General features: G+C 46.4%; 1 protein-coding gene across 2 annotated transcripts; it reads right to left on the bottom strand.

Annotated features, from left to right (window-relative positions):
* Positions 1-7,917: 7,917 nt before the first annotated feature.
* Positions 7,918-12,286, bottom strand: NPBWR1 (neuropeptides B and W receptor 1). 2 transcript variants are annotated; one of them, XM_090039964.1, is made up of 3 exons: positions 11,759-12,286; positions 10,837-11,100; positions 7,918-10,710 (listed from the first exon to the last, which is right to left on the bottom strand). In XM_090039964.1, exons 2-3 carry the CDS (start codon positions 10,886-10,888, stop codon positions 9,884-9,886), a joined length of 879 nt encoding a protein of 292 aa, XP_089896090.1. In that variant the 5' UTR covers positions 10,889-11,100; positions 11,759-12,286; the 3' UTR covers positions 7,918-9,883. The 2 variants fall into 2 exon arrangements, with proteins under 2 accessions (XP_089896090.1, XP_089896089.1); XM_090039963.1 differs by having other exon boundaries at positions 7,918-11,100; positions 11,759-12,285.
* Between the last annotated feature and the right edge of the window lie 699 nt (positions 12,287-12,985).

Raw genomic sequence — 12,985 nt, 5'->3', positions numbered from 1 at the left:
AATGATTTCTAACACCTTTTAACCCCATAGGATACCAGCTATAGAATAAGATTATGAATGGCTATATAGCCAACAAATTAGCATATACAAGATATAAAAGAACATGCATGTTAAGTAACCCACAGGAAGGACAGAACAGAAGGGTCATTGCTGTCCCGTGCCCCCGGATCTCTTACTCCCTGTGTGAGTGAGGACCAGATCCTGACTGAGGGACCTTTCCCTGGTTCTCCCTCCGATAGCATGGGTCAGGGACGCCTGACTTCACTGAATCAACTTGAAGTGTACCTGAAACTGAGGGACAATCGATAAGTTACTAACCAAGTGGGAACTCTTGGTTGATTTTTCTATCTGTTTTTATTAACACTGCCAATTTTAACTTTTGTGTTATGTTATCTGTTTATTAACTTAACCTTTTACTAATGGTCATATGTGTAAACTGTATCTTTTGTTATTGTAAATAAAATTCTTTTTTTTATAAGTGAAACTTGTCATTGCTTTCCTCCCAACATCACCTCCTCGACCCCGAACAAAAAAGCCCAGGGGCTAATAAAGTTGCAGTGCTCAGTCAGTCTGCAACTAAACTGATATACTCACAATGCCCAGCTGGCCTGTAACACACTCCATCTCCCCCTCACATGTACACAGCATGGGTGGAGCCAGCTGTGGCACACTAACCACATTGGGATGCTGTGACAGCTCCTGGAGCTGCATAAACAATGCAACAGTTACATGCAGCATGCTGGGAGTAACTGGATTAGTGGGAGCACAGTCCCTGTGCAGACAGTCCTTGCCAGGGGAAGGGCATCCTGCAAAGCCCCTGCTGACCCATCATGTTCCTTTCTGGCAGCTACCAGCAGCCTCAACGGGGGCAGCAGGTGCGGGGCCTGATCCTGCCCTTCTGGCAATGCAGTGTCCACACAACCTGCCCCACACACACACACACACACACACACACACACACACATGCTGGCATGCACACACACATCATCTCACACACATACACACATTCACCCACACCCTGATGTATACACATACATGCGCTGTCACACACATATTGTCATATACACAAAACCTACCCTATACTTATGTAATCATACCCCACCATATATACTAGGTGTTTAATTTTGACTTCTGTTTCACCATTTGGATGGGGCGGTGTTTCATTCTGACATTTTGTTTAGTTTTGAAGTACTGTTCCATTTTGTTTTACCAAAACTATTTCTCTGTTTCGACACTGTTACAACCTTTCACCCATAGGCTATAATGGGGAATCATGAAAATGCCTATAACTTTGTCATTTCTTGTCTGATTCAGATGAAAATTACAGGGCTGATAGCCCCTTCTGAGGGCATGAATCCTGCCAGGTTTCAAGGAGGTGGGTGCAGGGGTTTCTGGGAAACTGCACCTCAAAATGCTGACAAGCAAAACTCATTTCACTTACCGGCAGCTGCAGTCTCCTGTCATCCTGCACACAAATCTGGAGGGCTGGACCCCTGGGAGGGCTGTGGGGCTGTGCCATACTCCTCCTGGCAGTGTGGGCCACTGGATCTGTGCTTGGGATGGCAGGAGACTGCTGCTGCCACCTGGGACCAGTGCTGGGTGCACTCTGCACCCAGCACCAGAAAGACTGGTACGGCCGCTGGCCTCAGGCAGCAGCAGCAGCCTCCAGTCATCCCATGCGCAGATCTGGGGGTCCATGCCCCTGGGAGGAATCCAGCAGCACTGGGAGGGCAGGTTGAGCTCCACGGGGCTGGCAGAGTTGTTCAAAGTGCAGCCCTGGCTCCCCCTGCCTTCTGCCACCGGGCTGAACTCAAACTGGTTCTGCCAGCCCCATGGAGCTCAGCCTGGTAGCAGGAGAGCCAGTGGCAGAGGCACCTGGAGTGGAGCTCAGTGGCAGGAGGTAGGGGAGAGCCAGGGCTGTGCTCTGAGTGGCTCTGCCAGCTCCATGGAGCTCAGCCCAGCAGCAGGAGGCAGCGGAGAACCAGAGCTACACTCCATCTGCTGCTGGGCTGAGCTCCATGGGCCTGGTGTAGCCGCTCAGACTGCAACCCGGTGGCAGGAGGCAGGGGAGAGCAGGGACAGCACTGTGACCAGCTCCGCCAGCCCTATGGAGTTCAGCCTGGCGGTGGGAGATGTGGGAGAGCCAGGGATGGGCTCAGTTTCCTGCCACTGGGCTGAGCTCCCTGAGGCTGGTGGAGCCACTTGGAGCACAGCCGTGGCTCTCCCCCACCTCCTACCACCAGGGTGCTTTGAAACTCGAAACATTTTGAATCCTTCAAAATGTTTCAAGCACCCTCATTTGGCTTCAAAGCTTTTTGTTTCATTTCAATTCTGCTGTTTCGAGCTCAAAACTCATCGAAACACCTTCAAAACAAAACAGTGAAGTTTTGCACAGCCCTAATGTACACATAGTTGCACACACAGCCTCTCACGTGCATACACAATGATTACAGTCCCACAGAGAATTGTTTGTTAAAGTTCTTCTGGGTAGAAATGAATGTCCATATTTTATAGGATTTCACAGTAGATGGAAAACTCCGCTGGTCAGTCGGTTCATAGCTGGTATGAAGCCTCTTGCCCCTTGTGAGGATCTGGGATGATGCAAATTACCTTGAAACAAAGGCAGGAGCAGGATCTCATATGAAATATGAACTTTCATTTCTACCCAGGAGAACTTTTATAATTTTTTCCCCGAATGCCTGATGAAGGGTGTTTGTGCCCAAAAACTTGTAATTAAAGAAATTGTTTTGCAAAACATCGTGTTGGTCTAATAAAAGATATCATCTCTACTATTGAGTCCTGATTGCCTTTTCCTCTAGACCAATATGGCTACAACCTGGATACCTTTTACCACTTTATACATCTGAGTGTAGCCATTAACGCTAGCACAAGATCAAGGAAGCCTGGAGAGATTAGGAATGTTATATGTGCTCACAAATTGGCTGCACAGAGTTCTGATTGACTGCAAATACGTGTTACTTTCTGGATTGTGCTTTACATGGGACCTGCCATATTATTTTAACTACTCCATGTACTGTTCTTTGTTTTGTTTTTTAAATAAAGCAGAGCTTCTGAGAGGAGATGAGATTTTATGATTTTTAGGGAATATATTTTACCTAACTAATATTATAGACTATATGAGTTAAAGGTTTTTAACACTGATTTTTTTTCCACGTTTAGTTTTTGCTTACTCTCAATTTAAGCAAGTCTCTGAGCTAATGACTTTGACACACAATTTAATTTTTTAAATGACTTGTGTTTTTACTGATACTTAAATGAAGCCTGTTTGCACAAATGTGACTACAGACTACTTTGCAATTAACTCAATAATAACCAATTTGACTAGGAAAATATCAGTTCAGTTACAGATATCTCTGAGGACTCCCCCCCTCCCCCCACAAAAAAAAGCAGTCATGCTAGCAGTTATTAATTTACAAAGCATCCGTTTAAAGTATAACCGATTAAAAACTGTTAAACTGAAACAGCATACAAAATTGAGTGAGAAAGGAGAGAAAGATCCACAAATGGTGTGCCTGCATGCAGTTGTCTTCTGCATCTTGCTTGCCTCCTCTTCCACGGGGAGCATTTCATGTGGTACAGGCTGCACTGGGGTTCACTACATGCAAATGCTTATTCTGTTACCTCCACTCCTCACCAAGGTCCTGCAATTATTCATTAGTTCAAAAACATGCTCAGGGCCATAACAAATAAATAGTTTGTGAGCTTCCAATCTCAGTTTCTCCCAATGTTCTCATTTCTAAGAATCCATAGCCTATGTTTTCCCTTCTTCCATTAACATCTGAATCTCATTGAATTGTGCTCCTCTCTCGCATCTCTGTGATCAGTCCTCTCTTGCTCTTTCTGTGCCCTCTCAGCAGCACTGGCCATCTGTTCAGTCAGTCATTTACTGAAGGACTAACTCTTCAGATTCCAAAGTGCCTGCCAAGGCAGAGACAGAGGCTGCATTCATTATTTCTTTCAGTTTTGTGTGGGGAAAAAAGAAATTTCACTTACTTCATTTCTACAAGGCTACACTTTACAACTTTTATCCTGTTTTGCTACGCCTCAATTTTAATTTGTGAGATTGATCAGTCAGAGGCCCGGGGTACCAATTCAGTCTCATAACAACTGCCTTCTTTTAAAAACAAGTACAGTCAATTAATTTTTAAGTACAGTATTCAGTACATTACAGGCTTGTGTATGGGCATGATTTCTTTTTCTTTTTTTTTTTTAAGCCTTGGTACCACTATTTGGTCAGAAATCTTTTTCAGGCTGGGCAATTCATCGAAGACATGTTTCAGAAGCCCATGAAAGATAAATAAGTGGAAGGGGTCTACCAATCTATGTAAAGAGCTTGGTCACACCATAATATATCAGCCAAAGGATGGTACTGCCGGTAGACCTGCAAGTTTGCCCGTGCCAACTTGACTGAGCAACTAAACTTCCCACTGCATGATATGTTTCTACATCACCTACCAGAAGTAGGTTTAAAATGAGGAAGAATGCTGCTAAAATGTTGGAGCAGGCAAAAAGCAAATCAGAAACGAGCCCCCTACCACAGAGATGCCACCAACTTTCCTATCCTTTCAGACAGAAAAAAATGGACAACAATGGAACACTGGGGACTTCAACAAGTACTCCTTAATTTTATGGAGAAGTGAACTACGTACAGGTGCAGTCTGTGCAGAACATAATGTTAAATGCTGAATAGGGTTATAGAAAGTGCAACACAGCTCTTGTAGAGCAGAGTTCATGGGGTAAATGTGCAGAAGGACTGGAAGCCTTGGGTATGGAGAAATGCTAGTTTGGTAACTGTATTCAGCCCCTTTTATTCATGGTAGAGCTAAATGTACATGGCAACTATCATGGTTAAAAGGGCAAGTTGCAGCTTCATAAGAAACAGAATAAGGCTGGCCATTTCACGGTGTACTTGGTATTAGATATGAATTATAGGGTTTTTAAGTGTCAGTAATAGGGTTATCAGAATCAATTTGAGCCAAAACATTCAGACATATTTCAGTGGTGGCATAACCATAATGGTGAAGTATCTAGAAGAATGTCATAAGTCTTTCATTCTCAGGAAATCAGGCCTGACAGGGAAGGTGGAATTCCTTACGGTATCCTGACCTGGATGATTAAGGAACAGGAAACAGAAGGAGTATTTTTATACTGCAATGTGTCAGGTATCTTTTGCATGCTTTAGGAAATTGGGCTTAAATATCTCTTTTAGGAATCTTGTTGCAATTATGTAATAAGAAAGAATTAATAGTGTACACTGAAGTGTTTCTTTTTTTATTTGTAGTCAAAATTACTTTCCTTCTTCAACAGAATGGAATCCGTCTTGAGGAAATAGCTGTAGGAAATACAGATACAATTTAAAGAGCACAATTGCAGAGCCAAATAGATTGGTTTCATTTGCTAATGAAAAAAATGTATGCATGTTTAATAGGCATGTGGCCACATCAATGACCATCAAATACAACAACGAACAGTTGGAATGAGCTTCACGTGGTTCCTATTGTATATAGCATAAAAAGATTCCACCTCTGTCCTCTGTGTGGCAGATCTATCCCCAGAAACAAAGACAAGCATTCATATCCTAGGCCAAGGCCAAAAGTCTAACCTCTAACTGGATACCTTTTTAGAGAGTAGCCTCATTTAGATTTTTCAAGGGATGTACCTATTTATAATCATCACAGGGCATATAAGGACAGTGCACCCTATGTTTAATACTGAAGTTCCAGAAGACCTTAGATAGCAGTCAAATTTTTTTCTTTCTGGTCTTGCCCTGGTCCACCTATTCTTTCTATGTCTGTGCCATCTGGTTCCTTGATTTACAGAATATCCCCTTTATAGACTCTGGACTGAAGTAAGGACTTTAGTATACTGCATGGATAGCAGGCATGGATTATTCTGGTTTACTGAGGCTAGAAACAGACATTGCCATTGTGTCTCTATAAAAAAATGTATGACAGCACAAAAGCTAAGCAAACAGACTTCCTTGCCTTTTGTTGCACCACAAATGCCCCAAACTGTGGCTGCAACAATGGGTGGTATAAATTTGTGCACCCTTTTTCAGCAGATATATATTTATTTTATGGCAGAACAGGGACAGTGCAAAGCTGCCCACACTCCCCAGCCACTGCAGGCAAATACTTCTGGGGCCTGTCCTGTGTATCCCAGGAATTGCCATTCGTGGGACACATGGGACCAGGCTAACCTGGGTTCCCACATTAGCAGACACACCCCAGGTAGAGGATTTCAGGGGAACCCTGGGGTTTCCCCATTTGCAGAGCTGCATCCCAATTTGGGGATTGGCAGTGTGATATGCATGTCCAGGGAATCCATTTCTGCATGATTCCTGGGATATGCATCTGCAAACAGGTGGACCTAGGCTGGATCTTCCCTGCCCAGGGATTCCTGAGGTGCACATTCCCAGGTTTTCCCATTTGCAGTTGTCCTGCTGGACACATACTGGCATAGCTAATGCCACAACAAACTTCTGTTTTCAGCCTGAGAAGTCTGTTTCATTCTAAAACCTACCTGTAAGTGTCATATATATACAAGACTTCTTTCTGGGCTCTTGAACTGAGACTGATTCCTTGACACTGTTTTACAATTTGAATCAATGAGCAGTTGCCACATTCACTCAACAAAAATGTATGAAGTTATTGACATAAATTGTATTTACTGTAATATTTGTTGTACGTGTGTTTGTTAGACATTCTTTGTTTGATGTTCAACAGGCAAGAGAAGCTGGGATGTCAGCAGTGTGAGAGCTCTGGACATATTAGCCATTTCAGCACTACTGGGGATATCTGCATGCATATGCAGAGGAATAAATGTAGGTGCCTAGGGACGTTGCCAATTGGAATTTAGGAGCCTAGGGTTTTAGGTACAGGGTAGGTGGAAGCTGAGCTATACTGTTTGAATTACATTCTTCCAAACAACAATCTGATTCGTGTCTGCATTAACAAGAAAGCCTAATGTGTGCAGAATGTGTCTTAAAGATGTGATTTCAGACGTATCAGCATTTTGAGAATACTAATTTTCTTTAAATAATGTTTCACTTACAAAGCTGTCTTTCTTCACGGTTTGGAGAGTGTATTGGATCACAGCAGGAAGTGCATTTGACACTAACATTCAATGGCACTCACGTCTTTTTGCATCAGGAAGTCATTCATCAAAAATAAGTGCCATTGGGTACAAGCTTATCGCATCCTCTTGATTTCACATTTTCATTCTGTTTTGTTGCAAGCTGCAAAATGCATGGAGGGGCAGTATACTTCTGGTTATATTATACTCCATATCCCTTGGACTGGCTTGGAGGCCAACTTCTGCATGTGATGAAGTCATTAGCAACCTCCGACTGACTTTATGAAAGCAAAATAGGGTTTTTAAAGAAGTCATTCTCCAAAGGAGCTGTCTGAGCTGTAGTAGAATAGCTATTAGTACAGGCACTGAATGTCTTGGAGAGCTTTAGGATGTTGATAAGAACAGATTTTGCAACTAGCCTAGCTCTCTGTGGTGGTGGTGGTGTTCCGTAGTTTGCATAATCCCTGTAAACTACAGACAAAATTTTTATTCAGGGGTTTGTTTGAAGAGGGGCTGCCAGAGGTATTAGAAACCTTCATAAGCCTATAGAACTTCTATTCTGTTTATGGAGGAAGTCCCATGTACTGGCATACAGAGGACACCTTTAGACTTGAGTTCTGTACTATCCTAGGATTATGAAACCCTTCTGTGATCCCTATCCTCCCCTACCGTGTAGTGGAAATGCGACAGTTCTGCTTTCAGGGAAACCTCCACCCCTACAGAAGGTAGAGGTTGAATTCAGACCTAATTCTATATTACATAGAGTTACTTGTTTGCTATTACAGACAGACTTACATTTAATAAATTGGAGTGCCCTTAAAATGTAGAATAATGTTTTTAATTTGAATGCAGCAGTTGAAAGCAATATGCAGACACACCATGCTCTTAATACATTATTAGCAATTCTGAAAAGGGTTACAGTCTAACTGAATAAGTTTTTTTACATTTCCAACTATCAGGTAAATTTGCATAACTTTACATAAACAAGCATTAATTTGCAGGTTGTGGGCACCATGCATATGAAAAGTGTGAATAGGTCTTGCAAATTAATTGGAAAATGCCACCCTGAGAAGAACTGGCTTAATGTGTTTCCCAAACATTCAGCTTTTAAAGTACAGGTCTTTTTATTTATTTGTTTGTTTAATTTGGATAATGTAAAATAACATGCTATGACCACTCTTGTTCCAGAAAAAAACCCAGTATCTCTACTATACCCGAGAGAAAAATGTTAGTTTTATTGCTCTCTAAGTAGGATCTTCTGTAGGCTTTTAGTTCTAGGGGCAAAAAATGATCGTAATAATTCTATTTGAACATATATTGTAAGTTTCATCTCTGTTAATACCACACCATCCAGACTGGTGGGAGTCCTCATCTCCAACTCAGACAATTTTGTGCTACCTCAGTACAAATTGCTTGTACACCAGACCACAGCCTTCACAAATTGCAAAATCTTATATGGTTACAACCATTTTTTTACAAAGTCTATTTCAAGTCTGTTTTCTGTGTTTAACTAGGAGAAGAGATGAGTGAATCTTCCCTTCAGTTTCTGAGCATGCAGAGTTGTTGAAACTGAAGCCCAGTGCTTTCCTTTCATTGCCCAAGGTAAGAGAAAAGAAAAGTTTTATAAATGCAGAGCAAACGTCTTGAAAACCTGTCTTAGTTCTTTTAGTAGTGGTATTAATCTTAACATGTTAAGGGTAACTCAGGGGGAAAATGGGTTTGTTGTGTTATCTTTTTATGGCTTTAAAATGACTAAACTCTGAAGTAGGGGGCTATATTGAGAATTACCTCTGAGATTTAAGCCTTTGTAAGAAAGAAAAATCCTTTGTGTGAAAGCATATGGACCAGGCTGTAGATGAAGGAACTACACTTCAAAGTAACCCTTGATGGGAGCCAAACCCATGGGAATACAGAATAATCGCTGTGTTGAAACCTTCCCCTCAACCAACAGGTGGCTCTGAGCACACACCAAATTGCTTGCACAAGTCTGCGTGCTCTCTCTGAGCTGGACAAGCTCTCCAACTATTGGAGTGGGGGAAGGCAGTGGCACTTCACAGGCACTTTACTGGGCATGTTTAGGTTTTGTGTTTAAAAGAAAGAAGCTGAACTGACTCCAGGCTTTCAGTTTCTTAAATGAAACACTGCCTTTGAAATGAGGTGACCTCCTGTTAGGATTGTAGCTGACACTCAGATTGGGGCTTGGACCAGATGAAGTGCTTTCCAGCCCTGCTTCTCTCTGACTCTACGCAATCCTGAGCCAGACTGAGTCCAGAGTGAGCAGGCACTATCCCTAATAGTCCTTGGCTGCCTTTCAGTGGGGGAAGTGAGGGGTTTTAAGAAATCCTGTTCCCACCCAGTCTTGTCATGAATGAAACCTGAGTGCTGCTCACAATGAACCCCCTTCTCACTCCGCAGTGTGGACTCCTTTTTCAGTGGTGTGGGGCTGAGAAATAGGGGAGTTGCAAGTGCTGCACCTCTAAACCCAGGAGGCTTAAGATTTGGCTGAGCGAGGCATCCCCCTCCTCCTCCCTCTCTCTGCCCCGCAGCACAGATGGCAAAGCATTTGGGCTTTGCTTCCCTCAGCAAACTCTGGTTAGGAGGCGGACTCCTCCCCATGCAGAAGGGAAAGCCTCCCTCATGCTGCAGGTCTGAGTGGAGTCACTGCTGGGCCAGTGCTTGGCAGCCCTCCCACAGCCCTGCAGTACAGCAGTGGTTGTTCAGGACCTGCCAGGGGAGCACCGGCATGGAGTGCAGGGGTGATGGCGGGCGGGTAGAGATTTGGGGCGTGCTACGAGGATGTCCCGCAGTCCAGCAGCTTACGGAAACTCTTCCGGAAACTGTCGTCCAGGAAGGCATAGAGAAAGGGATTGAGGCAGCTGTTGGCATAGCTGAGGCTGGTGATGAAGTAGGAGATGCCAATGACCAGCGGTGTCTGTGGGATGTCAGTAGTGAGTGCCACCACAGTGCTGAGGTGGTAGGGGGTCCAGCAGAAGAGGCATACAGCCAGGATGACCAGTACCATCAGCGTCACTCGCTTCTTGGCCTTGTCCAGGGCCTTGGCGTGGCTGTGCAGGTGCAGGCGGCGCAGGCGGAAGAGCATGGCTGAGTAGAGGACACAGGTGGTGGAGACTGGGATGGCGAAGCCCAGCAGGAGGGTGTAAATGCGGCTGGCCTTCCACCACAAGCTCTCTGGCTGCGGGAACACAAAAACGCACTGCGGGCGGCCCTGCTCTGTGTGGATCTTGGCAAACACAGCAAAGGGCAAGATGATGAGCGTAACCAAGGCCCAGACGCCCAGGCTCACAATCTTGGCTGCACGGTAGGTGCGATAGGCCACCTGCTTGGACTTGATGGTAGCCACCACTACCAGGTAGCGGTCGATGCTCATGACGGTCAGGAAGTAAATGCTGGAGAAGGTGTTGTACTGGTCGATGGAGATGATCAGCTTGCACATGAACTCACCGAAGGGCCACTGCAACAGCAGGTAGTCTGCGATGTTGATGGGCAGCACCAGGGTAAAAAGCTCATCAGCAATGGCCAGGTTCAGGATGAAGATGTTGGTCACTGTCTTCATCTTGGGGGCTTTGAGGATCACATAGATGACTGCCGTGTTCCCTGTGAGCCCCACGGCACAGATCACTGAGTATATGATGGGCACCGCGATGTAGAAGTTGGGGATGGGAAGAGTGTCTGACACATTCAACCCACCCCGGGACCTTCCCTGGCAGCCCGCAGCCTCACCTGCACCCACGCAGGATGAGTTGAGCTCTGAGAGGGAGGAAAGGTTCTCCATGGATCCAGGTGTTGGGGCACTGTCTCAGATCTGCCCCAGACTGTGCTCAGCCCAGAGAGAGGCTGTGTGCCAGTGGCACTGAAGCTGCCTCCCAGGCTCCCCTTCTGTCAGGGCGCACTGGCTGGTCCTTGGCTCAGCTTCTCGCCCGCAGCCTTGGCTCTCAACCTGGTGCACTACCCCATGCGGTCCTCACCTTCCACTCCCTGCAGGTCCTGGCAATGCAAACAGAACTGCTGTACTGTGTGTATCAGTCAGGCAATCACACACCACGCACACCACACACACGCCCGCATATACACACACGCGTGCGCACACACACACACCACACATGCATACTTAACATGATCAATTTCTCCTAGGCAGGTGCCTGTGGCACAAGAATGGATCTTTGATCAAAGCCACCGAACGCATTTAAACTCCTAGGGAGAGAAGAAAAGAAAACCCAAGCAACTCAGCAGACTTCAGGGGGCTTGTCAACTCCTGTGTCAGGGTCCGTGGTAGTTTTTTCTCCCCCCCCCCCCCCGGGTGGATTATGGATTTTGCAGAAACATACAGAAGCAGGGCTGGAAGGGCCCTCCAGAGATCAACCTAGTCCCACCCCCTGCCTAAGGGAGGATCATCCCTACCCCTCTCCTTACCTCATCTCCTACCCCTACCCTTATCCCTTGCCCCCTCTCCCCTACCCATCATCCCACCCGCTCCTCTAAACTCTGTGTGGGATGCCGGGGCTGGGGCTGACGCTGCCTCGGGCCGGGGGTTAGACGAGGTGCCCCCGGGGGTCCCTCTGCAGCCCCGCTTCTGCCCGACGCCGGCACCAAGCGCCCCCTCCCCTCTGCCCCGGGGGCGCGGCCGGCGGGCGCCCCCTCTTACCTGCGCTGCCGGCCGGGCGCGCGCCCCGCTACCGGCTCCGCCCGAGCCCTGCGGCTCCCGGCGTTGCGGAGGAGCTGCCCGCGGGAGCGCAGCCCTTCCGCCCCCTCTCCATAGTCCCCAGCAGTCCGCTCCGACCGCCGGCGTCCAAGGGCTGCCGGCCAGCTCTGCCTCCGGGCAAGGCTTTCCGCGTGCTCCCCTCGCCTCCAGCTCCGCATGTGCTCGGCGGCGCCTCGGCTTCACATCCCGGCCGGGGGCGGGCGCGGAAAGCTGCAGGAGGCTCGTCAGCCCGTTGCCATCTCCGCCGGTCACGTCTCGTCAGACCTCGAGCTCCTGGGGAGAAGCCGGCTCTGCCTTTCAGTGGGGACTCGCTCGCTTAGGTCCTCTAGGGGCCAGTGTGATACTACGGATTACGCGGCTTCAATGGCAAAGCCCTTGCTCTAAGCCTGGCGCGGTTGAGCTCCGGTCTTCGAGGCAAATGAGCACCAGGTTTTTAATCGGGGCATCTTTGAACTTCACTAGCAGGGTTTCACCAACAGGATCCTTTCAGGCTTCAAGCCCTGTCACAGTGGGCGGGGGGGGCGGTAGCAATAAAACCAAACATTGTTTGTTGGATTCCTTTTTCCAATACCCCTTAAAACTTGGGCTATATTCAGGGGTGTAGGTTGTAGGAAGAGCACACACCAACTGCAGAGACTTCCTCAGCCTGACAATGGGTTTTTAAAGCCGAAAGCTTGCCAAAAATTTTTTCCAACTATTCAAGTTGGTCTAATAAAAGATATCAGATTCAGCCAAAAACCCTTGCCGGGCTATATTCAGTGTGGCCAGACGGGCACCAGTTGCTATTTCACATCTAGAAGCAATTATGTTTTCTAATTCAATGTGTCAGCCACACCCCACCCAGAGCTGCCTGCATGTGTGCTGCTTTCTTTGAGGGTTAGTTTTGCCCTACTACTTTGCAGTCCTCTACTACTCTGTAATACTTTGTCATCATCAAAAGTTTACACATTTGCATAATCATCAAGTTTAGTGGGTTCACAATTCTTCATTAACTTTTTTTTTTGAGGCAGATTTCCAAACTGGAGCAGTCTGTGCACACAGCTAAAATGCACAGGTACCCTGAATGGGTAGGTAAGTTTGATACATTTTTTTTTTATGTATGCAATATACCAAGGGGTGTTTCCATGCAAGACCCACCACCATTCTCAGCACATCCCATTAGTATCTGAG

Source organism: Crocodylus siamensis, chromosome 3 (assembly GCF_052110815.1).
Source record: "Crocodylus siamensis isolate JL-2025a chromosome 3, ASM5211081v1, whole genome shotgun sequence".
In the NCBI taxonomy this organism is placed as follows: domain Eukaryota; kingdom Metazoa; phylum Chordata; order Crocodylia; family Crocodylidae; genus Crocodylus; species Crocodylus siamensis.
This window is presented reverse-complemented; position numbering and strand designations above follow the sequence as displayed.

Bases quoted from the DNA above. Each gene is read 5' to 3' on its own strand.
- NPBWR1 (XM_090039963.1), bottom strand. From the start codon at position 10,888: ATGGAGAACCTTTCCTCCCTCTCAGAGCTCAACTCATCCTGCGTGGGT.